At 35.9% G+C, this 20210-nt stretch overlaps 1 protein-coding gene across 3 annotated transcripts; it reads right to left on the reverse strand.

The window, feature by feature from the left end:
• Window positions 1–825: 825 nt before the first annotated feature.
• LOC107797598 (sterol 3-beta-glucosyltransferase UGT80B1) lies at window positions 826–18483 on the reverse strand. 3 transcript variants are annotated; one of them, XM_016620497.2, is made up of 15 exons: window positions 18115–18483; window positions 17046–17748; window positions 11887–12011; window positions 10683–10925; window positions 9491–9602; window positions 7759–7929; window positions 5603–5666; window positions 4781–4838; window positions 4512–4689; window positions 3210–3340; window positions 2686–2788; window positions 2080–2156; window positions 1824–1871; window positions 1514–1663; window positions 826–1371 (listed from the first exon to the last, which is right to left on the reverse strand). In XM_016620497.2, the coding sequence occupies exons 2-15, from the start codon at window positions 17395–17397 to the stop codon at window positions 1171–1173; spliced, it is 2013 nt and encodes a 670-aa protein (XP_016475983.2). In that variant the 5' UTR covers window positions 17398–17748; window positions 18115–18483; the 3' UTR covers window positions 826–1170. The 3 variants fall into 3 exon arrangements, with proteins under 3 accessions (XP_016475983.2, XP_016475984.2, XP_075082534.1); XM_016620498.2 differs by lacking the exon at window positions 18115–18483 and adding an exon at window positions 17924–18086; XM_075226433.1 differs by lacking the exon at window positions 10683–10925.
• Between the last annotated feature and the right edge of the window lie 1727 nt (window positions 18484–20210).

The raw sequence follows: 20210 nt of genomic DNA on the forward strand, positions 1-20210 counted from the left end.
TGGTAAAGTAGCAGCTTACACAGCAGCTTGCAGAAGCAGCTTGCTTTCTTTTATAGAAGAAATTTCAGTTCATTATATACAGAAGTTTAAAGTTTGAATAATATATCAGTTTCTCTCTATACTTGTCTTTACTTTACAGTCTTTATTTTATAACAGATTCAAAGATATTCCCCCCTTTTTTCATATTCCCCGTTCTGAAGGATTCTTTCCGCTCTCATATTATATATACCATACATTTTTCTAGTATATACACTGTATATTTTTACATCGTGGGATTTTTTATTTTAACTTAAATAACATGTATTTTTAATTTACATACTTTGATTCACACTTATATACACATTATACAATTATATATAATTATACCATTATTATACAATATATAACATGTAATATTTAATTTATATTTGTTTAAATTCACTTAAATACACATTACATCATTATTATACAATGTATATAACTAGATACAGTTAAGTAGATATGCAATAGTGATACGCATATAAACTTAGAATATTACAACCATAGGAAAGATTCCATTCTAAAGTACTGCACCAAAGGCAACAAGGGGACTCAAGTTATTTTTCATTGGACTCTAGATTGGAATCGACCAATGTTTATTTATTTTTTGTCGTTCATTCTTGTTACAAATTAAGTTTAATTACCAAAAAAAAAAAAGTTTAAAGATTAAGGATAACGCAGACCAGCCAACTCAAGAAAAGGACCGTCTACTTCTCTTTCACAGTATTGACTTACACTCCACGTTGATTATTATTTCTTGGCTTCTTATCGACATTCTACCTAATAAATTACCACACTAATGATCAATACTGGAAATAAACAATTAAAATAAACTTAAATCATAGTATATACACATACCAATCACCAACCAACGAATTTGTTATCTATACCCCCCCCCCCCCGGGGGGGGGGGGGGAGGAAGAGAACATTCTCCTCTGAAGTCTGAACTAAAGTGCATGGTGTTATTGACAAGCATCACTATGAAAAACCTATATATAAACATATAAAGCTCTACCATGTAATTTGCTTTATTTCTTTTCAGACCTAGATAAGACCCGTAAATAAAATGAATGATATGTTGAAACCATACAACCAATTAATAAATAAAATGAAATAGCTTAAACTATACTACTCTATAGTGCAGTCTCTCAACTAAGAACCACAAGGCAGGCAACAGATTCGTCCTATCCTCGTGAAAAGCCACTGCAATGGATTTGGACCATCGCTTTGCTCAGAAGGTGGGGTTAGCAATGGCATTTCTGGAGGTAAATGCCGGTGGAAAGCATCAACTGCACCTGCAACGCCATCTTCGTTCTCTAATAATATAGCTAGTTCCATTGCTCGGGATTTCACCTGTATGAGCAATTTTCTATCAGTGAGCAGATGGAAATATGCAGCGAACACTGCTAAAATGCGCTTTGCTCTGCAGTGATCAGTTGCAGAAACTAGTAGTTTCGGAGTATGCAATTAGGTAGGGAGACACATAGGTTCTTACATCAGGTTGGAGCATAAAAGTTATAGCATCAGAGAGTCCTTCCACACTAAGCTGTGATATAGGAATTGGAGCAGGTCCCAGTCCCTTCTGATAAATTCTTTCGCCCCAAAAGAATTGATCACCAAAGAATGGTACTATAGTTGTTGGACACTGTGGATTTAAAAATTGCAAACATGGCATAAGACTATCTGGTCTTTCAAATATAACTTAGAGAGCAAACTATCGAGCAAATCTGATGGACATCTATGCCGATATTTAGGTCAACCATTTAGAATGCTACTACTGATATGAGATCGAGAAAGAGCATTACCCCAGCACGTAGTCCTGTTGCTGTGGTTCCAGCACCGCCGTGATGAACCTACAAGCAGGTATTTACCACGAGCACATCAGAAATTGTATTTGACAATTTAATCATCACAATCCAGACATCGAAAAGACTGGAGATAAAAATGGCAGTTATACAAGTGTGTGTAGAATCCATTATAACCAAGGGTTGAACATCAGTTTATCATAATTTTTATCCCATTTCCATAGGTAGCTCATAAATTGTCAAGCAAAGTACTCACCACAGCTGAGCATTGAGGAAAAAGCCAATCATGAGGGCACTCCGCGAGAAGGAAAACATTTTCAGGAATCTCTTGAACTGTAACATCAGGTCAAACAAAAGAAAAAATAAGAAGAGACGATGTTTCTCAGTGTTAGAACATTTCCACATGCAATCCGTTACATATGAATGGAATAACAAACATTTTTATAATTAATACAACAGTTCACCTCTGTAAGTGACGTCCATTCAGTAATATAACGTGAAAATACAAATACTCCTGGTCTATCCGCTTAATGGTTTATGTTATCGTAACCCCAGCCCAAATCCATACCACCATCCTAGGCCCTGAACTTTATCTCTCTTTGTTGTGCAAGTAATTGGCCTTGGAATATGTTTTTGGGTTGTGCATTAGGGGTTGGGGAGAACGGGAAAGCTAAGGGAGATTTGTTATGCCAGTTAAATGGCTTAGATATGGAGAATTTTATTTAACAGACCATCCCCTCACATCTTTTTTCTTTGAAGATTTAGCTTTATCTTCAACCTAGATATGATCAATTTCAAGGTTAGTCAGAAACGTGCAGAACGCAATAAAATGAACAAAAAATGCAAGAAAGAGAGAACTTACAAGTACCGAGATCTCCCCAACCTCGGTCAATGATTCCCCTCTGCCCAGTATTCTTCAGTGCCTCCAAAATTATATCTGTAGTTTTCGGGGAATCCTCAAGAGGCTTCAAACAGAACAAAGGAATCAGAAAGTAGGACATTGCAGAAACAAAAATGAAGTATGAGACCAAATTGTTAATCATATTACCAGATTGCATAACTTTTAATTGACACGAATAGCAAATGCCTTACACATTCTACATACTTTAACAATTAAAGTTGATTAAACAAAAATACAGTCAGATAGAAGATGGTGCACATCAACGATTAATGTAAGTTTATCACGTATAAATTGGATCAATTAAGCTAATACTCTCACGCAACTTGCCAGTGGGAAACTAAGTATTCCACCTATGGTAATAAACCTAGAAATAAGTTACTTCTATATTATACAAGGAAACCGACTGGGGAATATGTCGCAAGAGTGGGATTAAAGGATTGTCTGATACTTCGACAGAGGACTTCTTGAATGTTAGAAAAACTTACCATGCTCCCAAACCCAATATATACGGGTTTAGACCCGTTTTGGATCCACTTGATAAATTCTTCAGGAGGTTGGTAATTACTCCCAAGGTTTAAGAAGCAATAGCCAACTACATCAACCAAAGGGCCCCAATCTGCAAATTAATGAAATTTCATCAATATATTTTATGACAAATCAAATAGATTGACAATATGAACAGACATTACTGCTAAGACCAATGGCTGAAGTAGAACATGAAAAGGCAGAAAAGAGCTTTTCATGAATTCAGGATGGGGGGAGGGGATTAATGGGAGTGAAAGAGGAGAGACTAGCATAGAAATACTCTTTTTCTAAATTGGAGAGCCCCTATATTCCACAAGAAATTGAGGACCATCCATATCGATTTGGAATCATATTGATGACATCTGAAAATGGTTTAAAGTACTACATAAATTGGTCCTCTAGGAGACAATGTTGAAGGAAATGTACTTGAAAAACAAAGGCTGTTTACTAACCCAATTCAGCCCTTAAACTTGAACGTATAAAGTGATCAGATATTAACCATGTTTGACAATGGGATCAGAAGATTACTTAATACATTAAGTGCCACATAAATACTTTAAATTTTTTAAGTGATATAAACTTGATTATTGTATGATCTCATAAAACACTAAATGTCATTTAACAACTCCTAAAGAATCTATTAAAATCAAATTTAGCAGCCTACCTGATGAAATATTAAAAAAATAACGATAATCGATAATATATAGATACAAACAAATGAATACTTTAAAAACAGAACTTTACTATTCAGTAAAATTAATTTAATTCATAATATATACATAACTAAATATAAGTCATTACTTTTCATATGACTTCCTATCTGTCGATTCACTTCTAGTTTCCGATCTATCATTAAAGAGAATTAAATCACTAGTGAAAACCTTGAGACAGTGTAGCCTGATACTTTCAATAATTAAAATACAATGACTTGAATTATTCGGTAAAACAAAATACACAGCTCCAGACGTCATATTTAACTTATTAAACAGCCACTTGGTATAACACTTGCTCTGCAGTACTCTTGACTATCAACTATCTGATTATGACACCTACCACATGATCGCTAACGAATTCATGCACCAATCAACAAACAAAATTATCAGGCATTTGCAACAGAGAGTGAATGCACACATGCGGATACAAAACTCCAGGAAGTAAAATAGCAGAAATGATCAGAGGATGTCAAGCAAACAAAAGAAAAGTGAAAAAGAAAAATACAAAGAAAACCAGCACCCAGACACCAACGAGGAGATGATATATACCTTTAGGCTTTGGCACAACATGAGGACTCCAGATGTAGCCAGTTGGCAAGTGAGAAATTGATCCATGGTACGTACTGAAGTAGGCTATAGGAGGAAGATTCAGCTTCTTTTTCCTAAACTCGTTGATGTAACTTCTTATGCCCCACCAGATCAGCAAATCCACAACTATGTAAGATAGCTGAATCGGAAAGAAAAAAATGTGGGATTATAACAGGACTCGGACACATTAATGGCAGAACATTTTTCAGAAGAAGAAACTGAAAACATACCCAATACCCAGCAGCTTGAGGTACGCGAGCCAACGGGTGAGGAAATTCATAAGTTGGCCTGTCTATTAACAAAGTGTAAGAAGGTATCATGTTGAAAATATTGAGGTGACGCTTAATACAAACAAACAAATGATAGAATTTGACGAAGAATGAGAACTCAGCAACGGACTCACATTACATTCTATGTGCAAAACAGTTCTTCCAACTGCTCTATAAAGCCTCCCATTTCACAAGAACATTGGGCACTGCGGTGTTTGGTTCAAACAATTGAAAAACAGTTTTTGCAAAAAAAAAAAAAAAAATTTCATCACAGCTCCACTAAAGAAAAGTTTGACTTTTTGCAAGAACAGTGTTCCCACAGAAACTCCACCAAAGGAAAGTACGACATTTTGCAAAAACTCGTACTTTTCTTTGGTGGAGTCTGTTTGAGTAACTTGAAATAATTTTGTAGAACCTATTATTCAAAATTTTGAACCAAACGCCACCTTAGAATGGCTGATATCATGTGGGTCGATGGCGCACACATCAGATATTAAGCTGATACGAGAAAGGTATCAAACACTACCTTGGAATGGACTACTCAACATCAAATCTAGAAAACATTCACATAGCGAGGAGCATCTACCTACAATGAAATGGGCTTTTCTCAAAGAGAAAGTTAAAAGAAATAGAAATCAAATAGTGGTACTTTGTTTCATCAATGATTTATACGAGGAATGGACTTTACACAGTTGCACGTTGACCAATACTACAAGTGCAGGTGCATCGACTTGTCAAAATGAAATATCCAATATAATGAAGAAAATCTCAATTAGAACTTACGTCCAGGGCATTGTGAAGAAGATGTGGAGGGGTACCCCAAGAGCTTCAGCGACGTGTGCATGTCCTGTCACAAAGGGTGTTCCAGAAAAGTAAAACAATGCTTATAAGTTGACTTGGACCTAACTACCATTCTGTTGACCATATTGTGATAAGTAAATTTTATTAAGAAAAACAGCAACAAGAGGTTGCTGAAATCTGTACAGTGATGAAAGACTAGAACTATATATGATAGAAGAAGTCTATAAAGTCCAGGAAAGCATCAAAATGAATATTATTTTGTGGACTATTGAGGAAAACCAATAAAGCAGTTTATATTTTATTTGACATTTATTTATAGAGCATAAGCTCAAGATCAAGTCTCTTTCCTCCTAAGCTGTTCACTTTTTATGATTTCCAAAAGAATGGCATTTGTGAACTCCTGCTGCTGTAATTAACAACAACAACAAACCCAGTATGATCCCAACGGGTGCTGCTGTAATTACTAAAAAATAATAACATAAGAATGACCTGCTCCGGTGCTCCCAAAATGTGGTGCTTATGTTTTCCTGAGCCAAGAGGTCTAACGGAAACAACCTCTCTACCTTCACAAGGTAGAGGTAAGGTCTGCGTACACACTACCCTTCCCAGACCCCACGATGTGAAATAATACTGAGTATCCTGTTGTTGTTTAATGACCTGCTCCCAAACCAATATGGAACTTACCAAAGTTGTGCAAATGTATATGAAATTATCAATACTCATTTCCTGAGATTCAGCTGATAACTTTTCCCAAATTAAAGATGCATGGTATAACCACTTTTTGGGATCACTCAAAGGAGATTAACAAGTTTCTTAGTTTGGACGGACTCTACTTGTTGGAAGCAGTTTCACAAAGCTAATGAATTTGATACAGAAAGTACAAACACCAGGTGGACTTTTCTTTATAGGCCAATAACCCAACCTCTTTGACATAGGTCAATATCTAGAGACGACAACAAGTCAATCTACAGACAAGAGGACGCCCTACTCTGACGGGAGAGAAGGAAGGAGCAATGTTAAGGCAGAGCAATTAAATATGTAATATGTAATATCTGAACTGTAAGACTCAGCTAGGGTAGTGGAGTAGCTATTCAGTAATGAGCTCCTCAGAAGGTCAAATCCAGATAGCTTCTAGTCACCACATTAGAAGTGTCAAATGAAATTAAACGTGTGGTAAATAAACAACATTATTAGGCCAAACACATTTCAAGCAATTCTAACCTGAGTATGATTCAAAGTTATCTTTGTGGCCGGAGCTTACAGCGCTATCCTGTCTTTCATATACACTAATATGTTTGTCTAGTTTCATGTTATGTGACTTCATGTTAATCTCGTCTAAGATAAGTTCCGTAACATAACTAAGAGACTTCACCCCTCGACATAGTAGCTCCTCTCCTTACAGTCAAGTTGCATTCACTCCTCCACTTATTTTATTCTGTTGGAAGAAATGTACTGTAGTTACTGATTGATATATTGCTCCAATTTGGTCGAACATATGTAGCCTATGATGGCAGATTTTCGACTCAAACATCTGAACGAAAAATAATACCCCTCCCCAACCCCCAACCCCTCAAAAATAAACCACAAAGAAAAGACACTCAGAGAAATATCTTTTTCAAAGAATGTCCAACAATATTATAATTCCATGTGATAAATCATGGACCACATGTGAACTAGATTTCCAGATATCAGATAGGTGAACTGAGTGGTTAGTGCAGAGAGCCTTTCTGAGTGGTTAGTGCAGAGTTCCGTAACATAACTAAGAGACTTCACCCCTCGACATAGTAGCTCCTCTCCTTACAGTCAAGTTGCATTCACTCCTCCACTTATTTTATTCTGTTGGAAGAAATGTACTGTAGTTACTGATTGATATATTGCTCCAATTTGGTCGAACATATGTAGCCTATGATGGCAGATTTTCGACTCAAACATCTGAACGAAAAATAATACCCCTCCCCAACCCCCAACCCCTCAAAAATAAACCACAAAGAAAAGACACTCAGAGAAATATCTTTTTCAAAGAATGTCCAACAATATTATAATTCCATGTGATAAATCATGGACCACATGTGAACTAGATTTCCAGATATCAGATAGGTGAACTGAGTGGTTAGTGCAGAGAGCCTTTCTGAACTCACCATATGCAGGAGGATTTGCAATAATTGCTTGTGCCCTGAAAGGTTCACCAGTTTCAGTATCTGGCTCAGTGCAAGCCGGAAGAAGAGATTCAATTATAGCCTTTATCTGTTTTCGTTGTACAGATATCTCTCCTGGCGCAGAAGGAATGAGACCTTTGTTCCTGGCCATATCTGCAATTCCACAGAAAATAGAAAACTTAGTCCACATTAACCGGATCTATCAGCAAACAGGAACTCTATATTACCATGTCACAAAGTTCTCTTCTACTTGTACAAGTATGTGAATGAGCCACTTATTTCATACTGGATTCCAATACAAACTTGACTGTTACGTATGTAGAAAAGTTTCCAAAATTTTAAGACAAATTTCCCAACTGCGTATTAAATAAATACTTCCTCCGTCTCAATTTATGTGACACCGTTTAACTACTCACGGAGTTTAAGAAAGAAAGAAAAGACTTCTGAATTTTGTGATCTAAAACAAATTTTAGACATTTGATCTGTAGAATAATTATTGAATTTTAGTTCAAACCTTAGATCTAATCGGAACCCAAATGCAGCCTTCTTTATGTGGCAATTTGATCAAACTCTATTGTCTGCTAATCAATCCAGTGAACTTAGTTATATCATAAAAACTGGAATTAATGTGTGGAATTTGATACTTCCTCTGTTTCAGTTTATGCCAACCTATTTTCGTTTAAAAAAAAAACCTTTCTAAATTTGAAAATAATTTAACTTAAACTTGCAATTCTTACCCATAATTTTGAAAATAATTTAACTTTCAATTTTACCCATAATAAAAAACATTTATAACCACAAACATATTTAACACCACAAATTTTGGCTATAAACTATATCATTAAGGGTAGAGTGAGAATTTTCAAGTTAAATTGTATCTAAATATAAAAAGATGAAATTCTTTCTAGGACAGACTATAGAGAAAAGTGTGCCATATAAATTAGGACAAGGGGAGTAACAGAACAAAAGAAGCTCGATATGACCATGATTGCTCATAGGATATGTTAGAATATTCCACATTGGTTGAAAGTGTGGCTATAGCCTCTTTACAGTCTAGGGCAACCCTCACCTCACGGGCTAACTTTTGGGTTGAGCTAAGGTCCATCTTCCTAACTTGGTATCAGAGCTAGACCCATCATTATTGTTGTGTTACCTAATGTAGGGCGCTATGTTATGTTATCCATGCTTCGTCTTGTCCCGGGCGGGTCGGAACAGGACAGGGTAGGAGGGGGTTAGAGTGTCCTGCATTGGTTGGAAGTACAGGATGCAGTCTTCCTTACACAATCTCGGTCAATCCTAAAACTCATCAGTTACAGTTAGCTTTGGAGGTCGAATTACGCCCAAAGTCCATCTTCTTAACTGGATAGCAAAGGATAAGCAGCACTCTTAATATCCCACTAGTAAGGAGATAGCTCTCAAAATCAATTTACCACCATCCTAGTTGTCATAAAATATTACCACCGGCATAGGTGGCCCAAATCTGTGCTACATGAGTCCTTCATTTAACTTAACGTACTTGATTCACATGTGTGTGAAACAGGTGTGAGAACTTTATGCTGATTCATTGAAACACACCAAAAGTTTGCAGAAAACTATGCTCACCGATAACGGATACTTGCACACCCATGCCTAATACATACCCATGACAAAGTACAGATAACACAGGCAAAAACAAGAAAGAGAAAAACAAAGTAGCATCCCGAAGACCTCTTACATCCTGCCAATATCCGAGGATCACCACCCAATGGGTAGAATTCTACGCCTGCTGATTTGACAAAATCGCGGAAGTTAGAATGGGTTGCTAGCCTGACACAATGACCAAACACCTGTGAATGCATAGAACTGATCAGAAACTGAACAAATTATTAACTCAACGAACGGACAATTTCTTAACCAAAATATGAAGATATCAAAGTGCAAATTCAACAATATTCCGCGCCAATGAGAGTGAAAGAACATAAACTACTACTAGAAAGATGGAAACGCAAAATTTATACTTGAAATATTTTCAATTATTCACAAAAAAATCAAATATTAACCACAAAAAATGACGAGAACATTAGATAGTAAACAAGGAAATTATTATGCCCCGGAAGAGGCCAAAACCAAGAAATAAATTTAATCCAACCTTACACAAGAAAAGAAATTAAATCTGAAGGTAATAATACTGGAAAGATCCTCTCCCTCCCTCCCTCCCTCTCTCTATACCCCAGTACAAATACTGGGTAACTCTGCCAACCAAAGCTTAGGCAGATGGAAAAAATGACCTAGTATTTTTGCCTCTCTGGGAATTGAACCTGAAATCTCAGGGTTCTCCTCCGACTTCATTGACCACGAGGCTACTGGAAAGATCATATTTAGAATGTCTTACCAGTCAAGCAGCAAAAGTTGTCAACTCTCATGCCATTGAAAAAGACTGAACATGCAAGCAGACAATTTCCTCGCACATATTAATTTCAATGCAACACCTTTCTTTTTAGTATTTGTTTCATCCATGTAGGTCCAAGTTTAATTCTAAAAACTATCTCCATATATACAATCGAATTGAATGTTAGCTGATAATTGCCCATGTCCAAGGTAAGCCCATCCTGTTACCTTACAGCATCTCAACCATAATCAATCTTAAAATTCCGTGACTAAAAAGAATGGAAAAGTAGAGAAACAGCGTCTAAAAGAAATAGGACTTAGAAGTTCATCTAACAGACCTCTCCAGTGAAGTGTCACTCAAGAAAAGCCAATATTTAGGTACCGCAGGATCACTAAGGTATTTCTGGAAAGAACGCTGAAAAACATAGACTGCAGTGATACAATCATAAAGGCATGTATAGATGGTCAAGAAGCAAAAGACAGAGAACATATATGACCGGTGCAGTTATAAACATGGTGATTTAGAACTCCCAACATGCCTGAAGTCTCTTGGCCATGGCCAAAAATGGTTGAACATCTCCCCTGGTACCAACAACAAGCACCGCAATTTTCAACTTTGGAACTGACTTATTAAAATCCGTGATAATCCTGTCTACAGTAGGAATGGTTCCTTCAAAGGATTGTAGTTCCAACAATTCAGAAGCTACAGGTGTACTCTTAGTAAGGTCAACCTCTACTGTTCCATCCCTTTGTATCCTTACCAGCTCCACGATGAGCTTTTGCTGGTGGCATTAAGAACAGAAGGAAATATGAGAAAAAAGTAATGAATAACAAGGAATCAGCAATGTAACGGCAAGAAAATGGTAAAGCATATCATTTTCCAAATGCATTAAGTAAAGAAAGACCATGTAATTATGTAGGTTTCTCGTAGTGCCTCCTTCTGAGGCTGCAGAGGGGCAGTCCTGTGCCTCCATACAGACACAGGCAGATAGTAAGAATCTAAGCCATTCAATTGGTTGCTAAATGTTCAGATACGAACATGGACCACTTATGTAATGAAACAGGGAATCAAGACGAATGTGTGTGATTGTGAGCACAAAAATTTGTTTTTATTAAAGAGGGTGATTTTTCTTTCAGCCACTACTTAAAACTGCAACTTGACTCGGCATATCGACTCCATCAGTTAAAACTAAGAAACTGGCTCAAAAACTAAATGGTCAAAGTAAAGTTGTATCAGTAAGTTCAAATAAGAACTTGGTCAATACAATTGAAAGCTTCATATGGTCTAAGCATCATTTGAGAACATAATTCTCAACACTAGATTCTTTTAAGTTTTACTGGTTTAGCAAAATCATATTTATTTAGATAACAAGCAGTGTCAATTATTCCTTTTTCACTTCCCATATGAGCTTTTTCTACTCTCTTTTGATAAGGATCAGGTTTTTCTACTCCTTATCAATCTCTAACATTTAAGGAGCTTTTCATGTTTCAAGTTACAATCAACTATAAGAAAGTCAAGCTAACATTAGATTAAAGGACAAAAAATTAAACTCTAACAAGTCGCAACAACTTCTAACACATTGACAGGCATATCATAATCGAGACAAGAAATGCTATCAACTCTTACAGCATGTTGTACCTTTTCAGACTATTATAGAATCTCATATGGAAATCACTACACAACTGGTTATCAGAGCATAGGCGCTGCAAAGCTGGAGACATTAATAACTTTGCAAAACTTACCTTCTCACGTTCAGAAAGTCTATCCAATCTCCTCTCAGTCATAGATCTTGAAAATGCCATATCCTGGCCTTCAAGGAAAAGATTTCTGCGAGTAGTCACAGGTGCAGTAATGCAATACTCCAAACCTACAAGTAGAACAAAAATACAAATGTCTTGTGTATGAGAAAGGAAAACATCGAAACCAGTAAACCACAACTGTTGGCGTTATCCCCATCAACAGAGATATAAATGTCTAAGCTCTCCTAAAGACAGTAAGGAAAAGACGACAACAACAACAACAACAAAAACCCAACGTAATCCCACAAGTAGGGGAGGTGATTAGTGCTCAGCGAGACGACAGGACAACAAGAAAATCGAAGCGAGAGAAACGACAGGTAGTAATAGAAATCTAAAAAGAAAATACATGGCTCACGACTACCTACTACCCTTCTACTCTAATTTTTTACCTCCACGCCCTCCTATCAAGGGCCATGTCCTCGGTATGCTGAAGCAACGCCATGTACTGCCTAATCACCTCCCCCAAAACTTCTTTGGTCTACCTCTACAGTAAGAAAAAGAATAAACAAAAAATCACGTGAAGCTAGTTCACCGATTTGCTACACTATGTTTATAGATGACCCAACCAATATTGCTAATTACCAGATATTCAACAAATAATACTCAAGAGGTTCTGAAGTTTCATTTCATGAGTATTTTGCCACTCTAGACATATAAAGAAGCTGTGAACTAGTCAAAAGCAGCCTGATTTGCCCTCTTGTATGGAGAAGGAAAACGTAGAGCTAGTACGCCCGAGGCTTTTGGATATTAAATATTTTTCTTGTTTACAATTGCTTGTCCAAACATTGGTGTTAAATCATGGTTCCATCTTTTAGTAGCTTGGTTCGATATCTTTTGTCTGTCAAAACCTGTCCTCCACAAACGATGTTTGTTTTACTTGTCATTAATTTCTTTGACGCATTGGTTTTTCTTTGTCCTACTGCTCATTCCTTTCAAAAGGAAGTTCTATTTCTATATTATTTTTTGGAGGTTCACTAGTATTTGTTGTGATAGTGGTAAAACTTGTCAACACAGAGCACTAGCCAGAATTCTTGACGTTTGGACCAAAGGTGCAGGTGAATATAATTTAGCTTATGAAACTCTAGCAAGAAAATGCAACCTCAAAAAGAGTTCAGCCTCTTCATAGAATATATGACCCATAAAGTAACTTGAACTACAATCAAAAAGCAGATGGTAGATAATGAGGAAGCAAGACTTCCAAAAGATAGCTGTACAGAGATGCATAACTCAAGGAATACCTGAGACAACTAACAATGATAAATTTTAACCTTGAGATGAAAAAGGTCAATGAACCCTCCTTTTAAGAAGAGAGTTGCAAGACGAGGCCCAGTTCTATTAAATACATTCTGAAAATTTGGATGAAAATGAATGAAGAATAAAGATAAGATGAAACACAGAAACATTTTTAGCAGAAAAATTGACAGAAAATTCTTTCTCTGGAGAACCTTAACTCGCAGTGAAGCACTAGCTTTATAGAGGTGAATATTAAGACAGTAATTTTTATCATAGAGCTGGCCAAGTCAGTGTTGCAGGGTTTATCTGCACATATATTAATATAGAGAGGAGGCAGAACTTCTATTGCCATTCCATCTAATCTTAGATAGGTCATCTGAGTGCCTCAATTCATTATTGAGCTTAGACACAAGACTACCCTTTTCTTAACGCTTCTATGTTCGAACCAACTCACTCCCTGTTTTACTAAGGCTGAAAAGAAAGCCAACCAAGTTCAGATAAGGGTATGAATTCCCTGCCGTTAAAGGAAAGGCTTGAAGAAGGAAGGGGGGCCCGCGGGAAGGAAAACGCTTTCGAAGATCGATTTTTTTTTGAAGTTTCATTTATGATGGCACTATTTTAGCTAGTAACGAATTGTGACAGTTATTCCATCTATTTTGATAAAAGACCCAAAGCAGTCCACTATCTTTGTGTTTGGATTCAAAATCATTCATATTCTTTTACTTGGAGCACTAATACTGTATAATATTTACAAAAGTGGTATAGTTTTAGCCATAATCCAAACAGTCTGTTAAGGCTTAACTGAGTCATCAACCTGACCTCTTCTCCCAACATAACCCATGTTTGTGTTCTTTTTCTCTCCTTTCTTCATCAAGCTCGATATTATTCAGACCTAGAGAGAGCAAACTCAGCATCTGGTTTACTGCCCTTATGAATATCATTTTGTAACAACTATATCCTACAATTAATTAGTGCTAAAACTGAAAAATATAGAAAGGGAGGCAACCAAAACGTAATACTTGAAATTGCATACTCCAATGTATAGGGGGAAATTAGTGTTCAGGGAGTCATTTCTTTTTATCGTAAAACTAGCTTCGTCTAACTTGATCTGGACTGACATTCAAGAAGCGCTTTCTTCAGTTTGTCTGTGCACCGGCACCAGCAATAACATGTACTCTATCAATTCCCTTTGAGTTTTATGTATATGATTGTAATGGTGGTCATGGTCGGAAGGAATGTCACGTTGAAAATTATTTATAAATTTTTTACCTTGACTAAACACTGCACAAACCCCAGATAACGAAATGCAAAGACGATATCACGCAACAACTATCTCTCTTGTTGTATTGATCATTTCGAACTGAAGAAATAAGGAAATTCAATCACGAAAATTACATAACTCATGGATAGCATACTATTTTGTAATTAGATACTCCCTCCGTTTCAATTTATGTGAACCCATTTGATTGGGCACGGAGTTTAAGAAAAGAGAGAAGACTTTTGAACTTGTGGTATAAAATGAGACACATATATTTTGTGTGGCTATAAATCATTGTATAAAGGTAAATTGTTTCCAAATAAGGAAAGGGGTCATTCTTTTTGGCACAGACTAAAAAGGAAATAGGTTCACATAAATTGAAACTGAGGGAGTATTATTTAGGAGTTTTTGTCAGCAAAAGAAGTATTGAATTTTCTTGATAGAGTCCGAAAGATATGGCATTTTGGCAAAGTAATGGGAAAGGAGGAGGGATGAAACGATTAGGGTCTCAGTTAAATTTAACGGATTATTCTGGGTTTGGCAAAAAGTACACCATTTTAATAAACATTCTGCACTATTAATGTTCCAAGTTCCAACTAAAGAATATGGATGATTTTGAGTCCAAACACAAAGATAGTGGGACTATTTTAGGTCCTTCCTCTATTTTGATATTGAAAATCAGATTTTGAGCTCAAGAGCGATCGTTCTTATCTGGCCTGCGTGGAGGACATAAGACGAGAAGTCTCGAGGATGTTTTCTACAGCCCCTTGTCCTCCATCTATATCTAAGTATTTCCCATATTGGTTCTGAAAAGGACACAAACAATTCTCTCTTTCACTAGACTCTTATGCAATAAAAGTAAGATATGTTCAAGAAGATGGCAACCCTTTTTCTATCCGATAAAATTGGGCTAGAGCATCAAACACAGTTCTAATGCACCTAAAGTAAGGAACAATATCCACATCAGCTAAAGAGAATGAGACGGAAAAGAGGTGTTGAATTATGTGACCACCTCATCAAAAAGCTTAACATGTTAGAGATGGGACACTTTTATCTATTTATTTTAGGTCTATAACACGCGCCCCCACATGCGGAGATATTTTTCTTTTCTAGGCTTAGCACAAGGAAATATTTTGTTGATAGGTCCTAGTGAGACTAGAACTTGGAACCTCTACCTACTTTAAACCAAATTTTATAGACTAAACACGAAATCCCAACGTAAAAGGTAGTTTGTTGTTGAAGGGACAACCAATTTAGTCTATAAACCCCTTCAAACCCTTTCAGAATCATTGTGGAACAGTTTTCCTTGAATTGGTTCATTACAATTGATCCCTTTGAGTACCAACTACCTCGTTGGACAATGCTGACACCTTTAGTTTGAGTCCAAGCCACGATTTCTGCTTCTGGCACCCTTATCCTCAGGTCCAGGCTACCACTTTGAGTTGCATCCTCAAGGACTCGTCTACCAGCTCCAGTACCAATTGTCAAACCTATTTTAAAAACTTACTACTTCTGTCCCAATTTGTGGCATTGTTTGACTGGCGCGGAGTTTAAGAAAGAAAAAAAGACTTTTGAAACGTGCAATCTAAAACAAGCCATAGACATTTGTCTAACTATAAATCATTTCATTAAGGCTAAAATGAGACAAGAGTGGGTTGCTCTAGTGATGAGCACCCTCCACTTCCAACCAAGAGGTTGTGAGTTCGAGTCACCCCAAGAGCAAGCCGAGGGTCTATCGGAAACAGCCTCTCTACCCCATGGTAGGGGTAAGGTCTGCGTACACACTACCCTCCCCAGACCCCACTAGTGGGATTATACTGGGTTATTGTTATTGTTGTTGTTGTAAGGCTAAAATGAAATCTTCAAAGTTAAATTGTTTCTTAATATAGAAAGGTGTCGCACTTTTTGGGACACACTAAAAAGAAAAGTATGACACGTAAATTGGAACCGAGGAGTAAGAACTTAGAGCCATAACACTTTTATTTATTTATTTTATGTTTACGCCATGAAAAGTTACTCCCACCTTTTCTACATACTTGCTGAGTAATGTAGGATAAACCTTGATAGTCAGAGATTCACACTAAGCTTACACTGATTTCATAGAGGACAAGTCAGAGAAAGCTTAATAAAGGAGAGCAACCAACCCTAGTTTTGGTGGGACAACGAATAACAGTTCCATTAATCAAATTGCTAGCTAGAGGACAACACTGATGCTTAACATCATAAATAAAATAGTTTTCTATACTATTTTGCCATCCCAAGTAGAATCAATACACAAATACATTATAGTCCCCCCAGATAGCAGAAACTACTCAAAGGATATTTAAAAAAATACCAAATTACACTCCCAGTGAACAGCATTAAGAAACAAAAAACGAACCCAAAGGATCATTCAAGTCCTACTATCCCTGTCACTTAGTATTCTCACATATTTTTCCTCTCTAACTTTCATTTACATCATTGCCAAGGACTAGGACTCCTATTCTAAGCTTATTAGTCCAAGAGAAGACTAAGCTAAATGCACAAGGAAGAAGAATCTTGATTGCAGGTTTTCTCCAACTCATTATGGTATATAAACAGATAAAAGCTTAGAAAGCTGCAAAGCACTAACCTCCCCGAAGTCGAGGTGGGGCACTAGAAGGCTGTAGTGGATGAGTTCTCTGATATTTCACTTCTGGAGTCAAACACACGTCAGAATGCTCATCCGAAGACCTAATGCCCACGAGTGATGAAGAACTTGTCCTCTGGCCATCTAATTCATCAGAGAGAACAGCATGAGACCATTCATCAGCATTACTAGGCACTTCCAAATAACTTATGCTCAACTGTTTATCAAGGGACTTTTTATCCAACTGAACCGATGATACAACATCATTGGTACAGTCCAAACTCTGAACAGTAGTTTCAACCCCATCCTCTAAGTTTTTATAGGTTTCAGTAGAACCATTCCCATTACTATCCATTTCATCTGATGAACTCCAGAACCACTGAAATTCACCAGACTTACTCACCTAGGGTTCCAAAATTGCAAACTTAGCCAACAATTTTAGTCCAAAACAAGAATAACTTCAAATTCAGTAACAAAGATCAAAATTTGCTGATAACCAGCAAAATTACAGCAACCACACTATTAAATAACCAATCCTGCGCACCAAAATCTGCCTAGAAACAGCAAAATTTCAGTAACCCCAGAATGCACAACACTTTCATACACCAAAATTCAGCAACCCCCAGAATGAAAAATCAAAACCTGATGCTACAAACTGAAGACTTCACCAAGTTTAAGGCAGAAAATTGAAAAGCTAATCTGTATTCTGCAACAAAAAAAGAAAAGCACAACCAAACAGTCAACATCACGCCTGGAACGTTTGCTGTAGTAATAATAACTACAGGAAACTCACAGAATACATGCCCAAGTTATTATCAGTAGAAAACAATAGAAACACTACAAACCATAAATAAGTTATAAAAAGAAAGGAAAAATCCTACAAGACAAAAGATATTTTTTAGCTGAAAAGATTAGAATCTGGGAAATTCCTTTGACAATTCAAGAAGAGGAATCCTCAACTACCATACAGGTGTCAAACATTAAATAACCAACAAAAGAACTTTTTTCAAATATTGTTTTTCCTTAGACAGTCGAACTTGTAAATTAACTAAAATAAGGAGATGATAATTACCAGCAATTATGTGTGAGAACTCCTAAGAAAGAAAACCTTTTGAGGGAAGGGAAAAAAGGATGGCGTGTGGTTTATTGTAAAAAGAAGCTTCACTCCTTTGTTGGTTTATGGAGCAACACTTGATATTTTGAAAGCTGATGTAAAAAGTCTTGATTTTTATTGTTTTTCCTGTTAAATCAAAGACTTAATTGTAATGTAAAAAGGAAATACTATGGGAAAAATAGTAACATAATTGTTAGCTGATGAAAAAGTCTTGATTTTTTAATTACGTTTTATGTTCAATCAGAGATTTTTAGTTGTACTGTTAACAGGAATAAGTGGGGAAAAGGAAAAAAAAATTTAGCAGTAATCAATTATAACACGCATGTTTGGCAACGATTTAATGGAATTTATTCACATTTATATTATTGTTCTGTAACTAGCTGGCACTTGTCAGAATCTTGAAAGCCACAAGTATAGTGAAAATTGGAATATAATACTATCATAGTAGGAGTATATGATTAGTTGGTAGATGAATATTCAAAGTACGGTTAGGTTATTTTGGTCAATGGCCAAAAGGTTTAGAGAGTTAGATTTTCAGTTGTTATTATTAATTTTTGGAAGATAATGTTATATTTGTAGGTTAATTTCTGCTGGATTAGTCAGCCAATAATATTCCAAGAAGAGTCTTTTTAAAACTTCTTGTAGTGTTTGCTTGAAAAAGAGGAGACAAAAAACTGTAGTCATTCTGAGCTGTGGATAGACTATTATCTGTCCTTTTAATGCCTATTGGTGCTCTACATTTTGCTTTCACATGATTGCAAGAGGAACTATAAAGTGCATGTGAGCTATGGGGTAGGTGAGCAAATCCGCCATCAAAGTTATACTTGCGTGCACAAAAATTTATAAATTTTACCCATAAGAATATGAAATAGTAAATCACATCTTAAGTTCTTTTATTTTTCAAATGTAGTTTTAGAAATCAAATCTTTAAGTTTTTCTATTTTTTAAATACAATTTTAGAAAATTCAAATATTAAATAGTATAATCTCTTCGATGTAATTCCAGATTTTTAAATCTTAAGTTCTAAAACATAAATTTGTTATTCGAATTTCAACAATCTAACACGCGATTCAATGTTCAAATCTACTCCAAATGAGCTCAAATTGAAACATAACTTTCAAATATCATAAATAACAAACTCCAATCATCACATTATCAAAATAACCACAAATTTAACAAACTCATTTTGCAAGTAAAGAAGAAGAAGAAGAAGAAGAAGAAACCCCAAGCACAACCTACAATAGTGTTTTGCAACTAAGAAGAAGAAGAAACCAAAAGGCTCTTGGATACATAGGACATGAATACATGGAAGAAAAAAGCAATAACAAAGCTCCAGGATACATGTGACATGATTTCAAAAAAAAAAAAAAAAGGCAACAACAAAGAAGAAGAGAAAAGTGTATGTATATGAAGATACCAAAAAATTAGATATCAGTTATTTATATTTTTAAAAGTGGGTACAGAGTTAAATGTGGGCGCCCCATGAAATTATTTACGGGGTGGAAAAATTCGGGTTTATAATGGTTTTATGAACAAATTAGACAACCACAAACATAAAATTGATCTTTTAAATATTATTAAATCAAACCAAATCTAACGTAATATACACTTAACCAATTTCGAAATTATCAATTTTTCCTATTTACATAGACATAATGAATGATGACTTAGTATTGGTGATTAGGCATAAGACTTAAGAGTTAACTATTATTAGGATACATAAAAGCAAATGTAACCAGCAATTAAAAAAGGAATCTTACAGAAATGTCCCAAATAAGTTCTAACTTGCTAACCTCTAGCCATTAATCGTAGACTTATCAAAACTAGCCAAACACATACTACAAAAATTGAAAACCCAAATAAATAAGATTCTTTTCTTCAAGAATCACACGCAGAGATCTCCTTTTATGTTTTTAAGCATGATTAGCAACATTAGATGCAAAACGAAAAGGAAATTTCATGGAATGAGATATCAAATAAGGTGATGAAATACAAAAAGAAATATATACAAGATTCTAAAAATCTAAGCAAATAAGGATATTTTTCAATGGGTA

Source organism: Nicotiana tabacum, chromosome 12, assembly GCF_000715075.1.
Source record: "Nicotiana tabacum cultivar K326 chromosome 12, ASM71507v2, whole genome shotgun sequence".
NCBI classification, from domain to species: Eukaryota; Viridiplantae; Streptophyta; class Magnoliopsida; order Solanales; family Solanaceae; genus Nicotiana; species Nicotiana tabacum.

Coding starts and splice junctions, on each gene's coding strand:
- LOC107797598 (XM_016620497.2), bottom strand. CDS start 17,397: ATGGATAGTAATGGGAATGGTTCTACTGAAACCTATAAAAACTTAGAG. Junction 10,926..11,886: donor GACTTTCTGAACGTGAGAAG/GTAAGTTTTGCA, acceptor TAATGCCACCAG/CAAAAGCTCATCGTGGAGCT. Junction 1,372..1,513: donor CTTTTATGCTCCAACCTGAT/GTAAGAACCTAT, acceptor TTGCTCATACAG/GTGAAATCCCGAGCAATGGA.